At 35.9% G+C, this 27,714-nt stretch overlaps 1 protein-coding gene across 2 annotated transcripts in view; it reads left to right on the top strand.

Moving 5' to 3' along the window:
- Window positions 1-27,415, top strand: part of igfn1.3 (immunoglobulin like and fibronectin type III domain containing 1, tandem duplicate 3) — a 30,826-nt gene extending 3,411 nt beyond the window's left edge. For both annotated transcript variants that reach the window (XM_005168775.5, XM_021477273.2), the window contains 23 exons: window positions 5,328-5,401; window positions 5,526-5,648; window positions 5,743-5,882; window positions 7,813-7,912; window positions 8,056-8,097; window positions 8,196-8,244; window positions 8,404-8,584; window positions 10,516-10,629; window positions 10,712-10,874; window positions 13,125-13,397; window positions 14,669-15,118; window positions 16,425-16,549; window positions 16,690-16,831; window positions 16,928-17,221; window positions 17,375-17,671; window positions 19,522-19,701; window positions 19,797-19,925; window positions 20,067-20,375; window positions 22,072-22,157; window positions 22,239-22,431; window positions 24,285-24,581; window positions 25,208-25,534; window positions 27,156-27,415. In XM_005168775.5, coding sequence (XP_005168832.1) covers window positions 5,353-5,401; window positions 5,526-5,648; window positions 5,743-5,882; window positions 7,813-7,912; window positions 8,056-8,097; window positions 8,196-8,244; window positions 8,404-8,584; window positions 10,516-10,629; window positions 10,712-10,874; window positions 13,125-13,397; window positions 14,669-15,118; window positions 16,425-16,549; window positions 16,690-16,831; window positions 16,928-17,221; window positions 17,375-17,671; window positions 19,522-19,701; window positions 19,797-19,925; window positions 20,067-20,375; window positions 22,072-22,157; window positions 22,239-22,431; window positions 24,285-24,581; window positions 25,208-25,534; window positions 27,156-27,160 — 4,068 coding nt within the window. In that variant the 5' untranslated portion in view covers window positions 5,328-5,352 and the 3' untranslated portion in view covers window positions 27,161-27,415. The remainder of the gene's footprint in view (window positions 1-5,327; window positions 5,402-5,525; window positions 5,649-5,742; window positions 5,883-7,812; window positions 7,913-8,055; window positions 8,098-8,195; window positions 8,245-8,403; window positions 8,585-10,515; window positions 10,630-10,711; window positions 10,875-13,124; window positions 13,398-14,668; window positions 15,119-16,424; window positions 16,550-16,689; window positions 16,832-16,927; window positions 17,222-17,374; window positions 17,672-19,521; window positions 19,702-19,796; window positions 19,926-20,066; window positions 20,376-22,071; window positions 22,158-22,238; window positions 22,432-24,284; window positions 24,582-25,207; window positions 25,535-27,155) is intronic.
- The last annotated feature ends 299 nt before the right edge of the window (window positions 27,416-27,714 follow it).

Genomic DNA, 27,714 nt, shown 5'->3' with positions numbered 1-27,714 from the left:
GAGAAGTGAGGTCCTCGATTTACCCTGGCTTTAAATTACTGCTCCCCAGAAAGCAGCAGTTTTGATGTGCCTCCATCATGCTCTTCTCATTAACAACATGCAGTTGTGTGAATAAACTGCAGGCAAGTGTCAACTACATCACACAGCATATAGTACAGAGTCAGAGGTCCTCGAGGGCCACACTCTTCAGTTCAACAACAAAAAACAAACAAGACTTTTTTTGTTGTTGTTGTTTTACACTCCTAAATACTGAATAAGGTTTCCAAAAATGTGTTTTAACCAACACAAGCTCATTGGAAGTGTGTGCTTCATCCTATATTTTTTGTGAAACATACTTTAAACATACATTAGACTGTGATTTCTAGGTAAAATCAACATTATTAACTTTTTTTCCTTTTCACATTAATGATATTTACCAGGACATATTATTGATAGGGAAAAATGGTGGCTCAGTGGTTTGCTTTGTTGCCTCACAGCATGAAGGCTGCTGGTTCGAATCAGTTGGCATTTTTGTGTTTAGTTTGCATGTTCTCTCCATATTTATTCTCCGGGTGCTCCAGGTTCACTCACAGTCCAAAGACATGCGCTATGGGTGAATTGAAGTATCTAAATTGTCTGTAGTGTATGTGTGGGAATGAGAGTGTATGGATGCTTCCCAGTTATGGGTTGCAGCTGGAAGGGCATCCGCTGGGACTAAGCTGAAGGACAGTGACTGTATAAATGTATATTATTGATGAATATTAGATTATTTTTTATTTGCACATCAAATAAATACCACTATATAATAATAACAATAACAATGTAATAATAATAATAATAATAATAATAATAATAAATTACATTTAATTAGCGCTTTTTTAGATACTCAAAGCACTTTACACATTAAGGGGAATCTCCTCATCCAGCACCAGTGTGCGGCATCCATCTGAATGATGCAACAGCAGCTATATTGTGCCAGACCGCACACCACACACCAGCTGATTGGTGGAGAGGAAACAGAGTGATGAAGCCAATTATGATACGGGGATGGTTAGGAGGCCATGATGGACAAAAACCAGTGGGCAAATTTGGCCAGGATGCCAGGAATAAACCCCTACTCTTTTCGAAGGAGATCCTGAGATTGTTAACGACCACAGAGTCAGGACCTCAGTTTAACGTCTCATCTGCAAGATGGTACACACTGAGTCACCTTCGCTATACTGGGGCATTAGGACCCACACAGACCACAGGATGAATGCCCCCTGCTGGCCTCACTAGCACCACTTCCAGCAGCAAGCTAGCTTTCCCATGAGGTCTCTCATTCAGGTACTGATCGGGCGCAGCCCTGCTTAACTTCAGTGGGTGACCATATGAGAGTTGCATAGAGCTAGCTGCCAGTAAATACCTTAATGTCTATGATTCACAATTGAAAACTTTGGCCTCACCTGCAGTATCTATTTTCAAGTGGACAACATTTCTGCTATAGCACACTTTGTACCGTGTTGCACTTGTGATGTAGAGCACTAAAGAGATAACAAAAAAGATAAAAGTAATGCAAAATCAAGGTAAAGTTACATGGCTGTGATTAATTTGTTTTATTTTTGCTATTGAAAACATCATTGGTTGTGTTTTGGGAAGAATTTAGGTCAGGTGATCTGTACAAGCCTGCCTTTTTTGTGACAGTGCACAAAAAGGATGTGTACAGACACATATAACAAAACGCACTCAATGAAATGTATTTCAGCTTTGGAAATATGTAGACAGCGCCCTCTAGTGGATTTGACATCTAAAATGTCCAGCGAAACGTACCAAGATCAATGCTTTTTACATTTTGCACAAAGATAGGCTGATGCACATATTTTCAATGGGACTTGGTTGGTAATTTGCAGCAGGATATATGCTGATTCTCTAAAGAAGCTTTTAGTCAACATTTCTTAAAAGAATATTGTTTTGTTTTTTTTTTGAGTCATTTTTCTCAGAGCCATCAATGCCAATAAAGAACCAGTATTTTAAATACAGTATTAAAAATATATATTGTATTTATTGGGTTTTATAATAATAATAATAATAATAATAATTGGCAGCACAGTGTTTTTAATTATTATTATTACTATTATTATTATTATTATTATCAAAAATATAATATAATATAATATAATATAATATAATACAATATAATATAATATAATATTATAGGCGACGCGGTGGAGCAGTAGGTAGTGCTGTCACCTCACAGCAAGAAGGTCGCTGGTTCGAGCCTCGGCTGGTTCAGTTGCCATTTCTGTGTGGAGTTTGCATGTTCTCCACGTGCTTGCATGGGTTTCCTCCGGGTGCTCCGGTTTCCCCCACAGTCCAACGACATGAGGTACAGGTGAATTGGGTAGGCTAAATTGTCCATAATGTATGTGTGTGAATGAGTGTGATGGGTGTTTCCCAGAGATGGGTTGCAGCTGGAAGGGCATTTGCTGCGTAAAAACGTTCTGGATAAGTTGGCGGTTCATTCCACTGTGGCGGCCCCGAATTAATAAAGGGACTAAGCCGAAAATAAATAAATAAATTAATTAATGAATAATATAATAAAATAAAGGGGAGAGCACTGTGGCTCAGTGGTTAGCCACATCGCCTTACTGCAAGAAGGTCACTGTTTCCCAGCTGTGCCAGTTGGCCTTTCTGTTTGGAGATTGCATGTTTTCATGTTGGCATGGGTTTCCTACGGGTGCTCCGGTTTCCCCCACAGTCCAGAGACATGCGCTATAGGTGAATTGGGTAAGCAAAATTGTCTGTAGTGTATGAGTGTGTGTGTGTGAATGAGTGTGTATGGGTGTTTTCCAATACTGGGTTGCAGCTGAAAGGACGTTCACTGCGTAAAACATAGGGTAGAATAGTTGTCAGTTCAATCCACTGTGGCGACCCCTGAAATAGAGACTAAGCCAAAGGAAAATGAATGAATAATAATAATAATAATCTGAAATCTAAAGAAAAGGTTTAACTAATTCCGAGTCACCTCCAAATACAATGTTCATCTCTCTCTTCATTCTGAGAAGCCAAACTAATAGAGACTTCAGCAGATCTGAGGTTTACTCAAAATGTGTCAGCATTACATTCCTGTAGTAGACATATTGCTTAAATCCTGAGGTTGCGGATTGCTGTAAGTGACACTGTTGCCAGCTTTTTTCCCTACTGTGACCGGCCCATGAATTACACTCTAGACAGCTGGAGTGTTCATGTTGCTGTGGAGAAAAGCTGACAGAGACTCTTAGCTTAGCCCTGCCGCTAAGCTCCATGCTTCCTGCCTCGGGGAACAGACATAATCTGAGTCAAAGATTCATTATGATTTCTAATCAGAACCACTTCTTGAGAAGTTTCTTTTTTGTCCCCAAATGCAACAAATTCCTGAACTTTGCTCTAATTTTAGAAAATTCGCTGCAGAGTTAAAGATTATCTGTATCAACCTCATCAACCTCATCTTATTAACAGATAAGAAGTGAAATAGATACACTGATGTACTGGCTGATAAATGCAATTTCTCTGTGTTTAAAATGAGTTTGAACTTGGTGACAATGACAACAAAACTACGGTTTGTTAGATGTGCACATAAGTTCACAAAGTACAACTCCAGCTAAAACTTTAATAAAACTAATATAAATACAAACCTTAAGGGCAAAACATGGTAAAGCGAATACGAGTTCAGTCAGAGATTGTATTCTTCAAGAATTTCTTCAGAATTGTATTAAGTAAACATTATTAATAGTTTAGTTTCTCATTTATTCATTCATTTTCTTTTCAGGTTTAGTCCCTTCTGGGGTTGCTACAGCGGAATGATCCGCCAATTTATCCACCATACGTTTTATGCAACGGATGCCCTTCCAGCCGCAACCCATCACTGGGAAACATCCATAAACACTTATTTAGACATATGCACAGTTTAGCTTACCCAATTCACCCACCCACCCACCTATCTATCTATCTATCTATCTATCTATCTATCTATCTATCTATCTATCTATCTATCTATCTATCTATCTATCTATCTATCTATCTATCTATCTATCTATCTATCTATCTATCTATCTATCTAGCTATCCATCCATCCATCCATCCATCCATCCATCCATCCATCCATCCATCCATCCAGACACTGTCACTTTATCATAATTCTCATATTTACAAGCCTTTTTGCATGATATACGGCTCTATCTGCACAACTCTGGTTTGCACTCATTGCCATATGCCCTTAATGTTTTTGTATTGTATTGTATTTTATTGACTAAAAAATTTTAGTCTTTCTTTTTTATTCTTTAGGTTACATTTTATGTATATATTCGGATCACATTTTATGTATATATTTAGACTAAATTTAAGGTATATATTTAGATTACATTTTATGTATAATTGTATTTATTGTAAATTCTTTCTTAAAACTTGACTTTTTGTATTAGCATTATATGTTAGGTGCCTAGGGTCTGAGAGTAACGTATTTTCGATTCTCTACGTATATGTCCTGTAAATGTGGTTGAATTGACAATAAAGCTGAGTTTGATTTTGACTATCTACCTACCCATCTATCTATCTATCTATCTATCTATCTATCTATCTATCTATCTATCTATCTATCTATCTATCTATCTATCTATCTATCTATCTATCTATCTATCTATCTATCTATCTATCTATCTATCTATCTATCTATCTATCTATCTATTTATCTATCTATCTATCTATCTATGGACATGTGGGGGAAACCGGAGCACCCGGTGGAAACCCATGCAAATACAGGGAAAAACGCCAACTGTCACAGCACAGGCTCGAACCAGCGACCTTCTATAATTGTCAGAACCTCACAACACCTATTCAACAGACGAAATCTATACAATTCAACATCAAGAACAACATCTGTAGAAACCAGTTTATTATTCACTGATATAAACGTGCTCAATTTGAGAGCCATCGATTCAGTCAAGTTCAGCGGCTCCATTATTCTACTAATCCGTCCAATTTGTGAACAAATCATTCGGAATGATTTGTGAACTGAAAAAAAAAAAAAAACACATCTCAAAATAAATTGTTCACTGATCCAGCTTTTGAGTTCAAATCACTGACTTAATGGTCCGATTACTGCAATTCTTTAATTAACAGAGTATAAAATAGAGTTAAAGATTCCTTTTGTGAAGACGCTACAAAATATCTCATGCCATTTCCCCCTACAGATTACAGAAAAAATGCAGAGTTGGAAGAATATAAAAAAATGAGCAAACAATAACAGAACTTTCAATTTGCAAACCATTTTGGGTGAGCTATTCCTTTGAAACTGAGTTATTATTTGATCACTGCTATTATTCACCTCACAGAGTTCACTGAATCCTGCATGCCAAGATGAAATTTACAAAAAGTAAGGAAGAGGAACCCACTGCTCCTGGGCAAGGTAGATTTTCATTGTCATATATTTCAGTTCAAACATTTTCTCAGTGAGAACTGTTTCAAAATCAATTGACTTCACATTTAAAGTAGCGCAGCTTTAAACTTTCCGTTCTCTTTTTGTTCCTCAGTGGCCATCAAGAAGCGATCTAAAGTCCCGGGAGTGATGATCACACAGTTTGTGCAGGAAATCCCAGCAGGAAAAAGTCATCCTGACTTCTCTCGCAAACCCATCGCCTTGACTATTCAGGAAGGTAATGTACAGCAGCTCAAAGCATCTTTAATGCCGAAAGAAAAGGGTGGTATTTTTACAAGTACTCAAGTGGCTTTGTTAAACCCTCTTTACAGGAAAGTTTGCATTCTTCAAAGCCATTGTCACTGGAGATCCAACACCAACTGTGACATGGGCTCGGAACAATGGAGATACATCTAATCCTGAAAGATATATTGTTTCGTATGATCCGATCTTAGGAGAACATCAATTACAGGTGCCGTTTTATCTGCAAATTAGCATTCATTTGCATAAAAATAACAAGTGCGTGAACAAACAAGGGAACACTCAAACCCTCTTAGATAAAACATGTATTCTACTAAATGTGGATACAAAACTAAACACAAAAGGGCACATGTTTAGTTTTATGTGTATCGTGTAACTGCATATTAAGCTCTGAAAAATTCACTCAAATCATTTAATTTCAAAATGTGTACGATTTTATTCCTATTATAGAACAAATGAGTGATATAGTAGTAAGATATAATGGGTATCAGAAAAATATCTATAACATTTATAAACATTAAAATATATAGAATTCGTGGTATAAATATATAAACCAAAATTGCACAAAAATAAATGAAATGTAATTAAAAGTTATGTATTTGAGTGTTAAACAAGGAATAGAAAAAAAAACACTGTTGTCCAATTACTTGCCTAGTTTTCCTAATTAGCATAATTAAGCCTTGTGATTGCACTTTAAGCTGAATACTTGTAACTAATATACACAGTTTTAGCCCGCCTTTGAATTTCTTTTTTCTTTTTTTATATTTCCCAAATAATGATTAACAGAGCAAGGAAATTTTCACAGTTTGTCTGATAATATTTCTTCTTCTGGAGAAAGTACTTTTTTTCAGCTAGAATAAAAGCAGTTTTAAATTTTTTTAAAAACATTTTAGGGACAAAATTACTAGTCCCGTTAAGTTATTTTTTTTCCGATAATCTACAGAACAAACAATCTTGCCTAATAACCCTATATTGCCTACCTGATTAAGCCTTTAAATGTCACTTTAAGCTGTATAGAAATATTTTTTGTAAAATATTATGTACTGTCTTCATGGCAAAAATAAAAATAATCAGTTATTAGAAATGAGTTATTAAAACTATTATGTTTAGAAATGTGTTGAAAAATATGCATGTATATACAGTACACTACCTGACAAAAGTCTTGTCGCCTAAGTTTTAGGAAAAATAACTTAATAAGTTGACTTCTAGGTGATCATTTGGTATCAGAAGTGGCTTATTTGAATGGCAAAGGATTCTAGATTACGATTATTTTACTAAAATAAAATGTAATCATGCCTTGGTTTTTTATTATTTAAATAGGACAGTAAGGTTTCAAGTACTGTTCTATTAAATTAGGACAGTAATTAATTAGGACATTAATTATTTAATTAGGACAGGATGCTCAATAATGTTCATTGTCTGGTTTCTGGGCTGGCCAATCCTGGAGCACCCTGACCTTCTTTGCTTTAAGGAACTTAGATGTGGAGGCTGAAGTATGAGAAGGAGCGCCATCCTGCTTCGGATTTTGACGTCTCGTGTGGTTTGTAATGTAATGGGCAGCACAAATGTCTTGATACCTCTTGATACCTCAGGCTGTCCACCCTTCAGATCTCTTGCACACCCCCATACTGAATGTAACCCCAAACCATGATTTTTCCTTCACCAAACTTGACTGATTTCTATGAGAATCTTGGGTCCATGCGGGTTCCAATAGGTCTTCTGCAGTATGATTGGGATGCAGATTAACTTATAATTCATCTGAAAAATCTACCATCTGCCCCTTTTTTAAAATGATCAACTAAAAGTCAAGGTATTATTTGTTGCTCTAACAACTCTTACAATATTTTTTTTCAGGAATAAGAAATATACAGAAGAGTTAATGTTTTTTTTCTTCAACTGCATATAACTGTACACACTCACTACAAATACATACAGGTGTCTGCACAGCTCTATACTTTATTCAAGGCCAGATAACTTTAAACTCATTTTAAAGGAAAAACAGGCGTGTTTATTACTTTAAAAGTGCCTTTAGAAAAAGTTTTAAGCGTTATCTAGGTTAACCTTAAGAGTTTTAAAGGAACTGCTCTTACAAACATGTGCTTTTGTGCTGCCAATAATTAAAACCAAACTGTGTTTATTAGATGCCCAATGTTGGAGTTGATCAAGCAGACACATACAAATGCTTTGCAAGTAATGAGTATGGACGTGCTGTAGTCACGGTCACACTCAATGTGATTGAAGGTCAGTGCAAAAACCTTTTCCAATTGTACCTGAGACATTTATCTCTGGCAAGCAGCGAGTACAAATAAAACAAGTGAATCAATTATCTGAATCAGCCGTGCTGAGGAAAACAACAATTCTGTTTTTTTTGCTTTTTTGTTCAGTTGGGTTCAAGAAGAGCAAAGCCATGCAGGATTCGAGAATAGGTCTGTTTGCATCTATAAACAAGCTAAACTTTTATATATTAACGTATATATTAAATGCAACCTCCAATAGAATATATTGAAATTCAAATTACTTTCAGAGCAACGAGAGAAAGCAGCAGCCGATCTGAAAAAGAACCTGAGGACACGGTAAGCTCTCATTGATCACACCAAAGATGATTTTAGCACAACTTACATTTTAAATGCTCTGTTAACATGTATGTTCAATTGAAAATAAGCACCTGAATGTGTCCGGCTTGACTCTGGCCATCCCTGGAAGGCATTTAAGGCTGTATTGTGATTTCACAGAGCTGAACAAAAAGAGAAGAAGAAAGATGGAGAAGTCGATGAAAAGTTTTGGGAACTGTTGCTGAGTGCTGATAAGAAAGACTACGAGAGAATCTGTGCTGAATATGGGGTGACAGATTTTCGTTGGATGTTGAGGAAACTGAATGAGAAGAAAAGGGAAATAGAAGAGCAGCAGTCACAGGTGAGCTACAAATGAACAGTGAAAAGTCAAGATGTACCATTGAAATATTCTTAAATTACTCAGTTAACAAAATACATTAAACTAAATATTACATTTAATTGATTTACATTATATACTACTTTACATTTTATACTACATAGTCCAGATTCAATCTTGTGATCGGAAATCAGGCCCGATCACGCGGTTTCAGACTCGATCGGAATCGGATGTTACTTCCCAACCAGGACTCGAATATATAGATGAATATGTAGATGAGGACAATTCAGTATTGGTTCAGTAGTAGATCATAATCGGTTATTTTGTACTGACGTCATGTATCTCATATGCACTATGTCATGGTAAAATACTATGGCTATGGAGGAAACCGCAAGTCATTAAGATGCATACGATGCATAATTCACTGCGTATGTTTGCTGGACGGTTATTCATTGACATTGAAGTTACAGTAGAAGCCCCTATTTCACTGCTGGAGAAAATGAAAGTAAACTCCATTTCTCTCTCTCTCTGATCGGGACATCCCTACTACATAATAACACTAGAGGTGCAACGGTACACAGAAATCTTGGGTCTGTACATACATACTGGTTTGATACAACAGGAATAGGCAATAAATCCCCAGTGCACTGCAAAATATGATTACTTACACTGAAACAAATAATTTCTGCGAAATTGTGGCATTGTTTATGGGTTGAATTAAACTAAACAAATAAAATTTAGTCATGTTCAACTTAATTTGTTTAAATTCAGCCTAAATAAATTGTTTACAACAACATACCTTAAAAAAGATTTGTAAATCCAAGGATCTTTGAATCGTTGCTTTCAGTGTACTTAGATTTACTTTATTTACAAGCAAAAAATAAGCAAAGGGAAAAAAAAAATTATTTAGCTTATCCTGTTGGCAGATTATTTGGCTTGTTTTAAGTAAAAGCTCAATTAAAGTTGATATTATATATATATATATATATATATATATATATATATATATATATATATATATATATATATATATATATATACATATACATATACATATATATATATATATATATATATATATATATATATATATATTTTTTTTTTTTTTTTTTTAATAAGAAAGTATTTTGTGTTTGTCTAAGAAATGCTTCATGATTTAATTATTTTTTAATATATATCGAATAGAAACAAGACGAAAAATCTAAGTAAAAAACCTTTTTTTTTTTTTTTTTTTTTTTGCAGTGTGCTTGTTTTTTTAGTTTCAGTGAGCAGGAATAATTGTTCTGTCACAAGCATCTACAGAACTCCAAAGCTTCTTGAGATACAAAAGTCCAAAATTAATAGAACAATAAAAAAAATGTTCATAAAATTTTAGCTTCATTAAGCTTCAAAACTGAAATCTCTTTTAACTAAAAATGATAACATAAGAAGGCCATGTATCTGTTGTTATTGCAACAGTAGGCACAGTGGACACTCTAATGTGTATGTGTGTATAGAGAAGGAACTCGGCCTCCTTATATGCGCATGCCAGTTTTACAGTGGCAAGTTTGTATGACTGTTTTATTTGATGGAAGCATTCCTGAGCGCTCCATCTCGCATTTTCAGACGCACAGGCATGTTCTGTGTGAAACTCAAAGCATCCTAAGTTTTTTTCTTTTCTTTCTTTTCTCCAAACTCTAGTGACTTGCACATCTGGACTGATCGTATTCATCATCAAAGCACATGAATCAAACTATAACACCTGTACCGTGACAGTTCAGAATGAATACAAGCACCGCTACACAGCTAATTAATACACAAGCACTGAAAGTGAATGTGTGAAATAGCTCACTGGCCTCTAGTACTATTTTTGCTCAGGAAGTGCATGTGCTAAATGCCTCAGTAAATCTAGCCTCTGAGGTAGCTTTTGAAAATTTCGAAAGGGTATTTTTAACTTGCCTTTGCTTTCCTAACAGTACATTGAACACCTGAGCAACCTGAAACATATTGAAGTCAAGACGCCGGGATGTGCCGAATTTGAGTTTGAAATGGATCTCAAAGACCCCAATGCCAAAATCTTCCTCTTCAAGGTTAAAAATAAGTCATTTTTAATTACTTTATTTAAAAAATAATGCAAATAATAATAAACATACCTGATTTTGTTTGTCACAGGATGGTGTTATGGTTCCATTTACCTTTGACACAGACGAGAAACACTCTCTGCGTCAAGTCGGCAGAAAATTCATCTTCAGTGTTAGCGGTCTGAATCCAGAGGATGCTGGATTGTATCAAGTCGATATTGAAGGAGTCAATGTTTTCTCCACTGACTTTAAAAGTGAGCTTTAAGCATTTAGAAAATATTCTACTCTCCCTATTTAGGGACAGATTTACTATCAGCATGCACCAGCACAACCCTCTTTTTTAAACTGAATTCAGCAAAGGCTCGCTGAGTATTATCAGAGAAAGGGAATGGATACAGTTTATTTCTGTGGCTGACCATATAACATATGGATTTGTATGAGTTTCCCTTTTCAGAAGCAAAATTTCTGGGAGGAGAGCATTTATATGAATCATGCACTGTGATTTACTCAATTTTGACCTAGTCAGACATATAGTAGGATGTAAATGACAATGGGCTTTGAGAGCAAATGATCAGTCATTTTGTTCTGTTACTCGCCATCATATATTTTCAATATTTAGAAATGTCTTTCTTCTGTGCAAAACTATATTTTGGGGAATGCCACAAATCTTCTTTCTCGTACAAAGAAAGTAGATTGCAATATGACACAGACACATTTGAAGAACCTGAGTCATTATACACTCAAATCATCACAGCAGCTTTCAAATCTTTCAAACCGTTCAAATGAGAAAAACGACTATTTAAATTTTCTACACTTTTTACCCAGCTTTTTCAGCTTTAAAGAATACAGCAATTCAATATCCAATGGCACTGAATAGAAAAGCAGCTTGAAAATTCTGCTAAAACATCTCCTTTTGCACATAAATGTAGCAAGCTAAAATACCACAAGGTGAATAAACTGAATGCATTATAACTGTACATATACAGTTAGGTCCATAAATATTTGGACATCAACACAATTCTAAGATTTTAGCTGTATACACTAGGACAATTTGAAATGAAGCGAACAAGATGTGCTTTAACTGAGACTGCCAGCTTTAATTTATTTTAGAAATGTATATATTTTTTAGAAAATATATTTTAAATAAATTTACATCCAAATCAGGTATGCTATGTGAATTACAACATTTTGGATATGTGCCTCCCACTTGTTAAGGGACCAAAATTGATTGGACAGAACAATAATCATAAATTAAACTTTCACTTTTTTATACTTGGTTGCAAATCCTTTTGCATAAAATTCCTCTTCATTCTCTTCAAAAGCTCTTTGGTTGGTTTTGCAGAATGCTTTGGGTCATTCATTTGGCTTAACATGAGCAGAAAATTTTGCCTGAAACACTTCAGAATTCATCCTTTTGCTTTTGACAGCAGTCACATCATCAGTAGATACAAGAGAACCAGTTCCAATGACAGCCATACATGCCCACGCCATGTCACTACTACCACCATGCTGCACAGCTTAGGATCATGAGCAGTTCCTTTCCTTCTCTATACTCTTCTTGTCCCATCATTCTGGTACAAGTTGATCTTGATCTCATCTGTCCATAGGATGTTGTTCCAGCACCGTGAAGGTTTTTTTTTAGAACTTTAATCTGGCTTTCCTCTTTTTGAGGCTCACCAATGTTTTACATCTAGTGGTGAACTGTCTGCATTTACTCTGGAGTAGTCTTCTTTTGATTGTTGACTTTGACACACACCTACTTCCTGGAGAGTTTTCTTGATCTGGCCAACTTTTGTAAAGGGTGTTTTTCTTTACCAGGGAAAGAAGTCTTTGGTCATCCACCACAGTTGTTTTCCATGGTCTTCCAGGTCTTTTAGTGTTGCTGAGCTCACTGGTGCGTTCTTTCTTTTTAAGAATGTTCCAAACAGTTTTTTTAGCCACGCCTGATGTTTTTTTCTATCTCTCTGATGGGATTGTTTTGTTTTTTCAGCCTAGTGATGATTTGCTTGACTGATAGTGACAGCTCTTTGGATCTGATCTTGAGAGTTGACAGCAACCGATTCCAAATGCAAGAAGCACACTTAAAATGAACGCAGGACCTATCTGCTCATTGTAATTAGGATAATGAGGAAATAACACACACCTGGCCACAGAACAGCTTAGAAGCCAATTGTCCATTACCTTTGGACCCTTAACAAGTGGGAGGCACATATTGAAACTGTTGTAATTCCTATAGCATTCACCTGATTTAGATGTAAATACCCTCAAATTAAAGCTCACAATCTGCAGTTAAAGCACATAGAAAAACATTTCAAATCCATTTTGTTGGTGTATAGAGCCAAAAGTGCTATAATTGTGTTGATGTCCCAATATTTATGGACCCAACTGTACTGTATAACTGTTACTGTTTTGCTATTCAGGTGTATTCAATAAAATAAGAGCATTTTTTGAACATAAAACAAGTAAATTTAGATGTTACCACAATGTCTTTTTCACATTTCCAGTTCCGGCGGCAGACTTCTTGGTAAAGATTCAGGAAGTGAAGGCCATAGAAAGACAGGATGCCGTGTTTGAGTGCCTCTTATCTGCTCCGCTCCCTAAGATATCCTGGCTAGGCAAGAACGTTCCTCTGGAACATGGCGAAAAGTATGATATCTCTGTTTCTGAAGACATGCTAATCCATAAACTGGTGGTGAAGGACTGTATGCAAGTGGACAAAGGAATCTACACAGCTGTGGCTGGTATGAAGTCTTGTAACGCCTGGCTGATAGTCGAAGGTAAAATCAAATGCTATCTATCTATCTATCTATCTATCTATCTATCTATCTATCTATCTATCTATCTATCTATCTATCTATCTATCTATCTATCTATCTATCTGTCTGTCTGTCTGTCTGTCTGTCTGTCTGTCTGTCTGTCTGTCTGTCTGTCTCTCTATCTATCCATCCAATCATCCATGCACCCATCCATCTATCCCATTGTTCTATTCATTCATCCATCCATCCATCCAATTTTTCTATCCATCCATCCATCCATCAATCCATCCATCCTATTGTTCTATTCATTCATTCATCCATCCATCCACACATCCATCCATTCAACTGTTCCATCCATTCTATCTATCTATCTATCTATCTATCTATCTATCTATCTATCTATCTATCTATCTATCTATCTATCTATCTATCTATCTATCTATCTATCTATCTATCTATCTATCTATCTATCTATCTATCTTTCTATCTATCTGTCTATCCGTCTGTCTGTCTATCTAATTGTTCCATCCATCTATCTATTTTAGAGATGTCCAGACTCAGTCCTGGAGGGCCGGTGTCCTGCAAAGTTTAGTTCCAACCCCAATCAGACACACCTGGGCTAGCTAATCAAGCTCTTACTAGGCTTTCTAGAAACATCCTTGCAGGTGTGTTGAAGCAGGTTGGAGCTAAAATCTGCAGGACACCTGCCCTCCAGGACCAAGTTTGGACACCCCTGATCTATCCCATTGTTCTATCCATCCATCTCATTGTTCTATCCATCCATCCATCCATCTCATTGTTTTATCCATCCATCCATCTATATCATTGATCTATTTATCCATCCATCCATCCAGTAGGGGTTGTGTAAGAAATATTCATTGACTCAATGTTGACGTTGGCATTATCACTTTACAGATGCAAAGATGATTTGACTCTAAAACTCATCTAAAACTCAATCATTTGTTCACATTGTAGTCAAAATTCAAATGATTTAAATTAATGAATGATCAAGTTCCACAATGGTTGCTTCAATTGCACAGCTTAATACAGAGCGACCTGACAAGTCTCATAAATAATTTCATTCTGAGAAAGTAAAATTAATACTTAAAAATCAAAATGAAGAAGTAGCACAAAAGAAATCTTCCCTGCATTGTTCAAGTGGCCATTTATGTCCATTACATCATTAAGAGCGGGATGTACGTGTGCAGTCTCATGCAGACATCCAGGAAGTTTTCCCTTCAATGACCGGAATATTAACACCTCAATTCTATGTTGGTCTGCCCTTGGAACAGCTGACCCAGATCCCAACCAGAGGGGCAAGAAAGCAGTACGCAAAACCACTCAAGCAGGTGGTGGAGGCGCAGATCTGATGAAGATTGCGGCGGAGCAGAGCGAGAAGCTGCAGAAGGAGCGTGATGAGAGGATGGAGAGGATTGAGAAGATGAAGCAGATCCAGGCTGAGGAAGAAGCTGCCAAAGAGGAAGAGAAACCAGCAGAAGAGCAACCTGCTGCACCAGAACCACACAAACCAAAGCCTAAACCTCAGCCTCAACCTCAAATTAAACAAGAATCTGAGGGTCCAATAGAGGAGCCAGAAGCTGAGCCCAAACCAGAGCCAGAGGTTAGGGAGGAAAAGCCAAAAACAGAGGAAGCTGCTCCACCTCAGGCAGAAGAAGAGCCAACGAAAGAGGAGCCAAGGAAAAGAGTGAGGACTGGGCCTTTAGTTCCAGACACTGTTATAGGTAAGCTGGCTGTTCTGATTTACTAATTAAACCATTATGTGACTCTTTTAACTGTTTGATTTAGAGGCTAGTTTGGAAACAATTGTACAATTGTGTTTGTGCATTTTAATATAATTTAAATTATAATTTAATTCCCAATGATGGTTGGGTTAGGGGTAGGGCTTGGGGACACACCTTATAAAAATAGTACACTTTCTTTATATAAAATAACTATTTCACACATTGGTAAAAAATGCCTATGTTATTTTTTAAGAGATTGTGCTGGGTTATAAGTTTAAGAACTGGACACAACTGGTTCCACTGTACTAAATGTTTTTGTTTCACAAAACGTAGCTACTTTAACTATTAACTCAGGATTTGTGCTACAATCGTACGAAAGGCAAACGTGTCTCAAACCAACCCTAATCATTCAAAGTTTGTTAGTGTCGAGGTGCCCATAGCAGGCCGTAGTGGAGGATAGCGGAGGGGTGTCACAGATATAAATTAAGAGCCGGGGCGAGCGTTGGTTGTCGCGGACGAAAGTGAAGAGGGTTGGGGAGTTGTGGAACAAAGTGAAAGTGAACAGCTTACGGGGAAGGAGGGCGGGTGAGTAGGGGGATCTGTAAAATGAGATTTCAGAGGTGCCGGATCCGGACTGTTCCGGCACAAATTAAGAGCTGAGTATATCCCAATTAGGGCTGAACAATATATTGTTTGAGCATCGCAATTTGAGTATCTGCAATAGCCACATCACAGGTATGGATTATTTATTAAAGATTTAAAAAATAAAGACCTTATTAAATATTATTTTTTCATAATTATTTATGTGATGATGACCATGTTATTTTAGGTTTTATTGTTCAAATTCTGTACTTGAATACTGTTAGACTCCTGAGAAAACCACTGTTTATTTATGTATTTTTACTTGCAATTTATTATAATTTATGTGGATGCACTTCATAGAAAAAGACTCATCTCAGTTAATCTAACTGAACAAAATCGCATATTGCGGCAAAACTAAATATCGCAATGTAAGATTTGTTCGATATTGTGCAGCTCTAACCCCAATGTAACATTGTAAATTCAGTCTTAAACACAGCATTTCCGTTGGCTGTTTTGCATGTTGATAACCTGATAAAATTCCACACACTTTATTGAAAGACGTTGAATTATGAGGAATAGCAGAACCAAATAAAACTAAAGCAAGGAATTTCTATACTTGTGCGCCTATTTTGAAAACTATTTTCATGATGCAAGTAAACACAGTGAGGCATATTTGTAATAGTGTTGTAAATACAATACTGTTGTTAATGCACCTGTTGTTCAGACCCAGGAGTTCACTTCACCAGTGGGCTGTCAGATGTTCATGCCATCATTGGTCAGACAGCTGAAATGGTCTGCAAACTCAGCAGTGAGAACTGTGATGGCATTTGGTATAAGGATGGAATAGAGGTAAGCACAGGGTTAAAACCCATTCTTAAAGTCCCAGTGTGTATACAAATCCTCAAATATAACAGATATTAGTTTATACATGAACTGAAAGAGCATTTGTTACTCAGGAAATATATATATATTTTTAAATATCTCTACAGATAACAGCAACAGATGATCTGAAGATTGTCAAAGATGGAGCAGTTCATAAAATTGTTGTATCAAACTGCACAGAGGATGACAATGGAAAGTACCGTTTTGAAGCAGATGGGCGTAAAACTGAGGCAATACTGGTTGTGGAGGGTAATTAATGTTTCTCGTTGATCCTTGACTGATAATATGGAGATGCATTTTCTATAAATCACTAATTTTTATATACTATCATTTGCTGTCTTTCAGACCCACCACGGATAAATCTAGAAGACTTGGCTAAATTCTCAGAGCCTGTGATAATCAAGGTTGGCCAAAATGCAACGTTTAAACTGGAGTTTGTAGGTCGTGAGCCAATGAAAATACAGTGGTACCAGGAGGGTGAGGAGATGCTTGAGGATAATCACATTAAGATTGAGAGGTCATCCATTCACAGTCGCCTTCTACTTGTGAAGTGCCAACGCAAAGACAGCGGAGAAATAAAGCTGAAGCTCAAAAATGAGTTTGGAACCATTGAAGCCCGATCAAAACTCATTGTAATAGGTTGGTGATAGACATACTATGTAAGAGCCACATATTATTAAGAAGAATACTGTTAAATATTGTAAAGAGAAAAGGATTTTAACTCATAATCCAAATGCAATCTGTATACCACCTTAAAAAAAAGAACTCAATATTGATTTTCTTGTAATACAGATAAACCCACCAATCCAATGGGACCTGTTGATGTTATTGAAGCTTCATCCTCCTGCGTGGAGTTCAAGTGGAGGCCTCCAAAGGATGATGGCGGTTCCCCTATAATTAACTACTATTTGGAGCGCAACCAAATTGGACGCAACACCTGGATGAAAATTGGGAACATCCCAGGGGAGCCGCATTACAAGGACAATGATGTGGACCATGGAAGGAAATACTGCTATCGCATTAGAGCCTTGACTGCAGAGGGTACCAGTGATGTTTATGAAACTAGTGATATCCAGGCTGGCACCAAAGGTGAGATTACATTTGTTTGGATTATAAATAGTGTACTAAAATGTGTACTGATAATGTATTGAAGTTTAGAAAAAAAAAATCTGAATATAGGTTAAGACCAAAGTATTCTTTAGGTTTACACATTCATGAAGGTCCACACATCAGATTAGTATGCTTACTGGATGACTTTCGTAACTTTTTATAACAAGCTCGCACATGTGTTTTCAGTTATTCTTGCACTTCTTAGGGCGAACTCACATTATGTTCAGTTGCCTTAAACAGTGCTAAAGCGCGATTGTCCCCCCTCTCCCTGAATGGCCTGCACTCACATTGCATTTTGCCTTCTGAACCTCAGCGCGCTTATGTCCTCGATGATGCGACTGTTCAGTTTGTCAGGACAAGAATCGCTCTCGCTCAGGAAGTGGAGATTACTTTAGTTACATTGTTTTAGCTGTTGGGATGCAGTGACCATCAGTCAAATATTTTGCCGAACAGATCCACAACTTTTGACGCTTATAAATTATCATAAAAGTCCTTGTGCTGCACGTATTAGGAGGTTTGAAGAAGGTGCAGTTGATGTGCAGTGAGAGCCGCAAATGCATCTTTGATAAACTACGACAGTTTGCATTCATTAAAAAGCAAGAACGATGAATAAATCCATATGAAACAGTCCCTTAAAAGTGATGTTAGGTCTTCAGTTTCAGGCTCAGGTGTGCTTTGGCCTGGGCTGGCCAATTGAACCATGCCTGGGTCCGATTTGGAGAACTCACACTTGTCAAATGAACCGGAAAATGTGCCTGGGCATGGTTCGGAAAGCATAGTGTGAGTGGAGCCTTTTGTTTATCCTTTTTAAGCTAATAACAATGAACCAGGCCATTCACAACAACAAACTACTGAAGACAGCAAAATCAACATGAGCAATTCCATGCAAATGTCAACCTTGCCATGAAAAAAATTAAGCTTTCACCAAAATACGAAAACCGCTTCTGGGTTTTTTGTGCAAGCAAGTATTTTACAGTACTTTAAAAACACTCAAAAATGCATTTGTCACTGTTTTCAAACTATTCTCTTTAATTTACCAAAGACACACAAGTGGCAATATCATATCCGTCACATCCATAACGAAGAGATGTCACATCCGTAACAACACTTTTTCCTTATAAATGTGAAAATAATAAATTAAATAAAACCAATATTTTTGTTTAACAGAGAGCCAACACTTATGCTTTTGATTAGCATTGTTTCTTTTGGGTTGTACAGTTTAATTAACAAAATTTTTTCAAAGTATGTTTTATACTGTAAACCCATAGACATGTTTACAGATTTATATTTTTCTGGTCCCTTAACTCTGTGGTCAGTTGTTCTGGAAAGTATAAATAGTTGCTTCAATATAATGTTAACATATATTTTCTATATGAATTTATGCTTTGAGTTTTACAGCAAATGTCACATCCATAACATTGGATTTGCTCACATATGTTTGGCAATAGTTTCTGACATAAACAAACAAACAAACAAACAAACAAATAAATAAACAAATAAATAAATAAACAAATAAAACTGATTTACATTTTAAAAATAGGAAATTAAAACATTGTAAATGTTTAGCTGTTCTGTAAAATAAATATATTGTTTTCCATAAATGTTCTATTTTACAGTCAACTATTAAAACAGTATTTAGAAAAACATTACATAGTTACATTAATATATCATCAACTTTTCTGGCCAAAATGTGCAGCCCTGAAAATATATTTGAACAGAATAACCTATTTAATTTTTTGACTACATGTATCCCTTAAAACAACCACAGTAGATCTGGAGTTAGATTTCCCCCCTGAAACTGTTATATTAAAAAGGCTGATTTGTTACAGCATATCCTGGACAACCATCTACACCCAAAGTGGTGAGTGCCTTCAAGAACTGCATCACTTTGGCCTGGACACCTCCAACCAACACCGGTGGAACCAACATTGTCGGTTACAATATGGAGAAACGCAAAAGGGGCAGCAACTTATGGGGTCAAGTGAACCCTCCTGAAGAGCCAATCAAAGGTTTATGTTTTGTAAATCCCAAAGCTGTCTTAGTGACTTCTGCAAAACATTCTAGGCCTTCGCTTATGCATATTTTACTCACCTTCCTCCCCAAGGCAAACAGTATGATGTGAAGGATGTTGTTGAAGGAATGGAATATGAATTTCGTGTGTCAGCCATCAATTTCTCTGGTGCTGGAGAACCAAGTGCACCATCTGAATTTGTGATAGCCAGAGATCCCAAAAGTAAGTCGATGGCAGTAAGTCAAAAAGCATTTTCATAGGGCAAGATGATGTTTAAGGTTTGCTGAGATATAGCACAAAGGAGCAAGAAAAGAAATAATAATTCTACATCTGACCTTTCTGTACTTCAATTTTGGATTTCAGAACCCCCTGGTAAAGTCATTGACCTGAAAGTTACAGATTCCACCTACAGTTCTTTGTCTCTGAGTTGGACTAAACCAAAGGAGGAGAAGGGCGTCCAGGATGAAGCTAAAGGTTATTTTGTGGAATTAAGGCCAGCTGAGAGCATAGACTGGGGTCGCTGCAACTCCAACCCACTTATTACAGCTTCTTACACAATTCTTGGCCTCAAGTCTATGGCTATGTATTGGGTCAGAGTAGTTGCAACCAATGAAGGTGGTGATGGAGAACCCAAGGATCTGGATAACTACATTATTGCCATGCCTCCACCTGGTACAGTATGATTTCTTTTTTATACGTGTACACTAGTTAAAAGTTTGGACATTATATTTGTTGTGATTATTTATTAAATTACAGGTTTTGAATAGTTTTTTTCCCGCAAAATTGATCCAGCTGACAAATCAAAGGACTTTTTTTTTTTGAAAATGTATAAATCATATCTGTATTTTATATTCAAATCTAAAATTTTATATTAAAGTTATATTGATTTATTTATTTATAAATCAAAGAAATAATAGCATAACCATTGAAAATCATGTTAACTCATCCAATATCTTTTAATACATCATAATGCTCCTCAAAGTTGTTTAAAAAAAAGTTTAGTTTTATAGTTTTGATGACTTAATATCAATTAATTAAAAATAGCACTTATAGAATGCAGAAATGTCCAAACATTTAACTTTGTTTTAAATACTCAACAATTACTTATCATTTCATGCATTATGTAATTAACAAGGGCTCTATTTTGATGATCCATGTGCAAAGTGCAAAGCGCAGGGCGCAAACGCATTAAGGGTGTGTCAGAATCCACTTTTGCTAATATAAGGACGGAAAAAAATCGCTTTGTGCTGTGGCACATGGTCTAAAAGGGTTGAGCTTGTTTTCTTAATGAGTTATAGGTGTGTTTTGAAGAATAAACCAATCAGAGTCTCATCTCCCATTCCCTTTAAGAGTCAGTTGCGTCGCACAATGGTGTATTTGCTATTTACATGGCAGACTTTGTACGTGGAAAAACTGAACACTTCTCTAGAGAGAAAACAGTTAAACAGAGATCTACAGTGCGAGAATGAGAGATAAGGCCTTCTCATTATCTACTTTTACTTTCGCTATCGTGGATAGGAAAACCTTGTATGCACAGACATCAATAAGCCTATAAATAATTCAATTTGTTTGTTAAGCGCAAAGATTGGTTTCAAAACTATTTCTAAATTCAGTTCTAATTTCCAGCAAACGAATAAATGAACAATAAAAACGAAGTGTGGTCAAAAAACTGAGTTATACCCAAATACACATGCTGTGCCCCATATGGTCTAAAACCTGACAGGTGGGCAAATCTAAGCTTGTTTTTAATAAAACAAATATAAATATGCATATAATAAATAACACTGCTAATAATAATAACATTATGCAAAAGCAAATAGTCACGAATAAACTGAAAAAGCCAACCGAGATGAAGGCATGAAAGTATGGTTTTTATATTTATGTAGGCTAGAAAATAATATGTTCTGTAATATTATAATTATTTATATTTATATCCTATAAATATACTTATTATATCCTATATATATCCTTAATATTTTAATTCTTTTTCTTCATATGTAAAGTTATTTGCATATTGCTCTACATCTTGTGTGTATTAAGCAGTGTGTGTAAGCAAGGTGGTCAACTAACGCGCTCTGTGCTGGACTTTAGACAAGCTTTGTTCTGGTCTATAGAACAGACTATTATAGTTTCTCAAAATAGCAACGCGCCAGCAATGCGTCTCAAAACGCCTCCTTTTTTAGACTAGACCGCCTATGGGCGCACATATAAGCGCAAATGCATTTGCTATTTAAACAGTGTGGAGCAAATGCAAAACAACTTTTGCTCCAAGCTGAAACTAGCAAACAACAATTGCGTCAAGCCTTGGGCCACATTGCACCATGTGTATGATAGGGCCCTAACTATTTGATGTAAAACTCTATTTCAGTAAGGCCAAACTTCACCAACCGCAAAATGAAGAGTTTTATGGTTGTGAGAGCCGAAAATTCTGCTCGGGTCAACATAAACTTTGAGGTAACCTAAAATATTTATATTTACAACATATTCTTATTAATAGAAGTCTGAATTTATTACAATATGAACTCCCGATTACAGGCATCCCCAACACCAACTATAATCTGGCTGAAAGATGGAATGCCGGTGTCCAAACGAGTAAACATAAGCAATGCAGATGGGATGTCCCAACTCCTGATTGCTTCGGCGGAGCGTTCAGATTCTGGCATCTATTCCATTACTGTCAAGAACATGGTGGGTCAGGAAACGTTCAGTGTTGAGATCAGAGTGACAGGTAAGAGACATTAATAAGTTAACATTAATGAAATAACATTAATAAAGGGCAAGTTCATCAGTCCTGAAATATAATTACTTTATTGTGGTTTTGCACATAGGAAGTGTCTCTGGATAAACATAATTGTTTGACCTTGAACAATATCAGCCAATTCAATTTCAGGGTTATGGGATAGTTTACCTAAAAATGAAAATGTGCTGTTTGTTTACTCAACCTCAGGCCATTCAAGTTATATTGAATCCTTACACCTTGACCAAAGACAAATATAAGCACTTTTCTAGCTTTTTCAAAATGTTACAGCACTTTCCAAGTGTGGTAAATTATATAAATATACATACTTCACATTATATCAGATGCTATTTGTTACAGTATTCTATAGAATAGAATTAAAAGGAAAACAGTATTCTATAGTATAGAATTCCCAGCCAATTCAAATGTTATCACTCGATTGAATGGGCATTATCAGTGGTTATCAGCTGATAGATATGGGCCAGTAGGAGCCTTCTGCGTCTACTGGTAGACTCAGAAGGCTGTTATCATGCATTCACAAAATTTTATTGTGAATTGTGTGAGCATTAATATAGTTATTTTGTTTGTTTGAATGGGCCATTAGATCTACGGTAAGTACCCTGATATCAGTCATATCCATATGGTTTGATGGGGTTTTATGACCGGATCATTCCAGAACATATCAATATCACACAAGTAGCTGTGCAATAAGGCTGTATATCGCCACTGATGGGAGGTGTGTGCTGGCTCGAGGACGCAGGCTGAGTGACTTAATGCCCCCACCAGTGCAGATATACAGCGATATCGCACTGCTACGAGTGTGATATTGCATTTATACAACAGTTCAATGGCATAATCTTGCGTATAAAATCAAAGAAAATCAAACAGAGTCTCAATAACCCCTTTGTATTAGGAACTACTTTCTTCTGCCATACCTTCACATCTGCATCTAACTGTCAGAACAGCAGAAACTGTTGCTAATCCACCAACGTAACTTTAGAGCTAGTATTTGAATGATTCTCTAGCTTAGTGTCTAAAGTGATGACAAAATGGGTCATTTTTGCTCACATTTTAAGATTGTAAGGCTAAACGGCATGAAATGCCATCAGTCTAGAGACATTCCCCAGTATTTCTCTGTTGCAACTGGGATATAACAATAATTAACGCCGAAAAATGCAAATCAAAACATACACTACCAGTTTCTGTGGTATTAATACAGCAATAGAAAAAAAATACAAAAGAGAGAGATCGACTTAGAATGTCACTTACCTGATTTATAATTTGTTCAGCTATAGTTTGAAACTAACGTTGAGAAAACGCTGAGATTTTCTCCCTTCAAGGACTTATTACGCAGTCTCTGACACCATCTTGTGGGTGGAACGTCAACCATCACATTCTTTGTTCTGCTAAGACAGGCTGATGGTGGCTGATGCTCTGAAACTCTAAAATTATAACTAATTTAACATGGACACTATCGTTATAAATAAACTGCATAGTTGCAATCTAAACAACTACATCGTCAACTAAAAAAAGCCTCAAAAGTACATTATGTTGTCCAACAACTGCAATATGTCAAAATGTAGTGTCCTTTGCTTGTTGATGTATGTGGGTGAAGTAATACATAAAAGTAATGGGTAAAGAGACTGTACAACTGCTGTTACTTGCAGAATATCAAACAATTATCAGCCAATCAGAATGAAGAACCAGACAGAACTGTTGTATAAATATACATATATATATACATATTTATTGTACAGTAGGTACACATCCTACTTGGAATAAAGTCTCTAAAATAATATTGAGGAATGCTTTATGGATGGTGTGGATACCTGGTATGTTTGCAGATGATCCCAAACCCCCTGGCCCAGTGGAGCTGGAAGAAAATGTCCCTGGAACACTGACGGTCTCCTGGGAACCTTCATCTGATGAGAAACGAGATAATCACTTGCACTATATGGTGATGAAACGCGACTCTGTCAAACGAACCTGGCAGACAGTGGCTGACCGCTTATTCAACAATAACTTCACAGCAGTTAACATCACGCCAGGACGGGAATATAAATTCCGTGTGTATGCCAAAAATGACATAGGCCTCTCAGAACCATCCGAGTCCCTGAAATGGGGTGTTGTAAAGAAGAGAGGTGAGATCTGGTCTGCTCTTGATAAAAAACATACAAACACGGTTGAAGTCAAAATTATTCTCCGTCCTGTGATTTTTTTTTTTTTTTTCCCAAATGATGTTTAACAGAGCAAGGGATTTTTTCACAGTATTTCCGATAATATTTTTTTCTTCTGAAGAAAGTCAAAATAATAAAATAATAATAAGCAGTTCTTAATTTAAAAAAATCATTTTAAAGTCAATATTATTAGCCCCCTTAAGCAATATATATTTGTTGATTGTCTACAGAACAAATCACTGTTATACAATGACTTGCTTAATTGCTCTAGCTTGCCTAATTAATCTAGTAAAGCCTTTAAATATCACTTTAAGGTGACTTGTATCTTGAAAAAATATTTCTAGTGAATTATTATGTAATGCCATCATGGCAAAGATATAAGAAACCAGTTACTAGAGATTAGTTAATAAAACCATTATGTTTAAAAATGTAAAAACAAATCTTCAATCTGTTAACCAGACATTGAAGGAAAAATATATAGAGGGGGTTAATAATTCAGCAGGGATAATAATTCTGACTTCAACTGTATGTCTCCACCTTCAGATTCTTTGCTCTATTGAATAAATCCCATGTTTTCCGATGTCTTGCAGAAAAGTTCATCCTCAACTTACCTCCATCAAAACCCTGCAACTTTGACTCCGCTCCCAATTTCACGGTGCCACTAAAGATGCACACAACCCCGGAGAAATATGAGTGCTACATGAGCTGTGCGGTGAAGGGCAATCCAAAGCCCCACGTCACCTGGTACCGCAATAACATCAGCCTGAACACCAACACCAACTACTACATTTCAAACACCTGCGGCGTCTGCTCCATGCTCATCTTAAGAGTCAGTGCCAAAGACAACGGAGAATACAAAGTAGTGGCAGAAAACTCTGTAGGCCGTGCTGAGTGTAGCACACAGCTGACGATCCTAGGTATGTTGTCAGAATAGGTGTGAAATAACCACCTCTTATGTATCTTATTGAGCTTTATTTACATCTGTTTGTTTCATGTGTCAGGGTCAGAAATAACATTTTCTATTGAAGGGCAACTCCTGTTATTATCACTAAAGCTACTTACAGTGCAATAGTAACCTCTGATTCATTCCCATCTACATCAAATCTCTAACATTTTCAGTGGTGATTAATTAAAACACCTCTAGTGTGTTCTTAAGCTTAACAGAAATTTATGTGATTGTCTGTGATGCTTAACACTCCAAAATAGCACTTAAATAGAAATGCAAAGCACAGATTTAAAAGTAATATAAATTAACTTTTTCATTTTTAATTTTGTCAGACAGGAGATATTTAGTCAAATTTAGATTTTTAAGAAAACTCAGATTTGTTTTCTTACTAATGGGTACAGGACACTAACATCATAGTCCATTTATGTAAGTAGGGTGACCGAAAATGTAACTTTGACATTCTAACTGTAGTGTTCTCATGCAGTGTGTTGCAACTGACTGAACACAAGTTAAACCATAGACAATGAAGACAGAGTCGTAGTAATGTACATCATTTACTGTCACTCTTCTTAGTACTTGTGGTGAAAACTGCAATAATAAATAAATAAATAAATAATACATTTTACAATTTTTACAAAAAAATAGGCATAAAAATATTTAAAGAAGATATTTTATAATGAAACCCCTTAAAGAGCAACACACTAACCGAAACTCTTCACACAGTGGACTAAAAAACAACAGGAACTGACGAATGGGAATATTTGTGTGGCATTTTTGTTTCTGACCATCATATCTCATCTGCTGAAAAAAAATTGTCCAGTAAATCTTTTATTACATTATACATTAAAAATATATTAATAGAGTCTGGGTTTATTTTGTTTTTTTTTTTGTTTTTTTAGAAAAATGACAATTTGGTTAGATTAATAAACGCTCTCAATTGTTATGCCTTAGGGTTGGGTGACGTCGACCAATTTGGCATACGATGTCTCATGTGAAACATTTTGATGGACGATGGCATCATCGTCGTAGGTGGCGATGAATTTATTATTCATGAATAATTAATTGATTCAGACTGAATAAATTATTTGTAGACTACTGTTTCAACTATATGTATTTGTTTTACCCATAACCAAATCATAAACAAATAAAAATAAGTAACACATAAATTACCACCTGTCAATCACTTTTTTAGTGGGATTCTGGCATAAATATGCAGAGTGATCTGTTTCTTTATAATGGCATCGACAAACTTAGTAGGGAAAAAAAGGTGCACAACCAATAACCAACCAACAGTATGCTGTTTTCGCAATGCCAGCTCAGCATCGTGATCGTGTATCGACCCAACCCTATTTTTAACCTTTTCTTAACTTTAACTTTAAAGTTAAACCATTAAAAGTTTGTTAAACATTTATGAAACAAAAATATATTTAAAAGTAGTACGAAATATCATCAGCAGCTCACAAAATTAATATATGTTTTAAATGTAAAAAAAAAAAAAAAAAAAAAGATTAAAACAGTTGACAAAAGTGCTGTTGCATTGTAACTGTTGTCTCTTTAACTAATAATTTAATTTGTTTTGTTTTTTTTCCCAGAGTGAATTATCCGTGTGACTTCTGGAAGACTGTGGTGAATCATCTTCGATTTATAAATGTAAACATAATAAAAAAAACCTTGAAAATGAAAAAGAATTACCAAGCATTTTAAATGTATGAATTTCAGCAGCTCAAGCTTCATTTCTATGCCAATTGAGCACACTATTTTGTTTGTCTTAAATATTGTATGCATTTTTTGTCATGTTACTATTCAGGGCTTTATTTTAACATCACTAATAAAAACAAGTGAATCAAATGTATGTAATGCCTTACTATTACTGTTCGCAAACTGGAAAGACATGTTTTGCAACAAATATTGGTCTCCAAATGTATCACATACCTTTATCTTTGAAGTGACCCCACCAGGACAAAGGTTAAAAACATTTAAAAGTGAAAACAACTAACATTTGCTCTTAAGAGCTAGTAAACCTGCTCGCAAATGTCAATGTAATGCAATAACTTTCCTTGTAAATTTCTGAAGTTGGTCATAAACCATGATCATAAAAATCCCTCCAACGTTCAACCATCAGAAACTGTTGATAATTACTCCCTTATAGTA

Source organism: Danio rerio, chromosome 6 (assembly GCF_049306965.1).
Source record: "Danio rerio strain Tuebingen ecotype United States chromosome 6, GRCz12tu, whole genome shotgun sequence".
In the NCBI taxonomy this organism is placed as follows: domain Eukaryota; kingdom Metazoa; phylum Chordata; class Actinopteri; order Cypriniformes; family Danionidae; genus Danio; species Danio rerio.
This window is presented reverse-complemented; position numbering and strand designations above follow the sequence as displayed.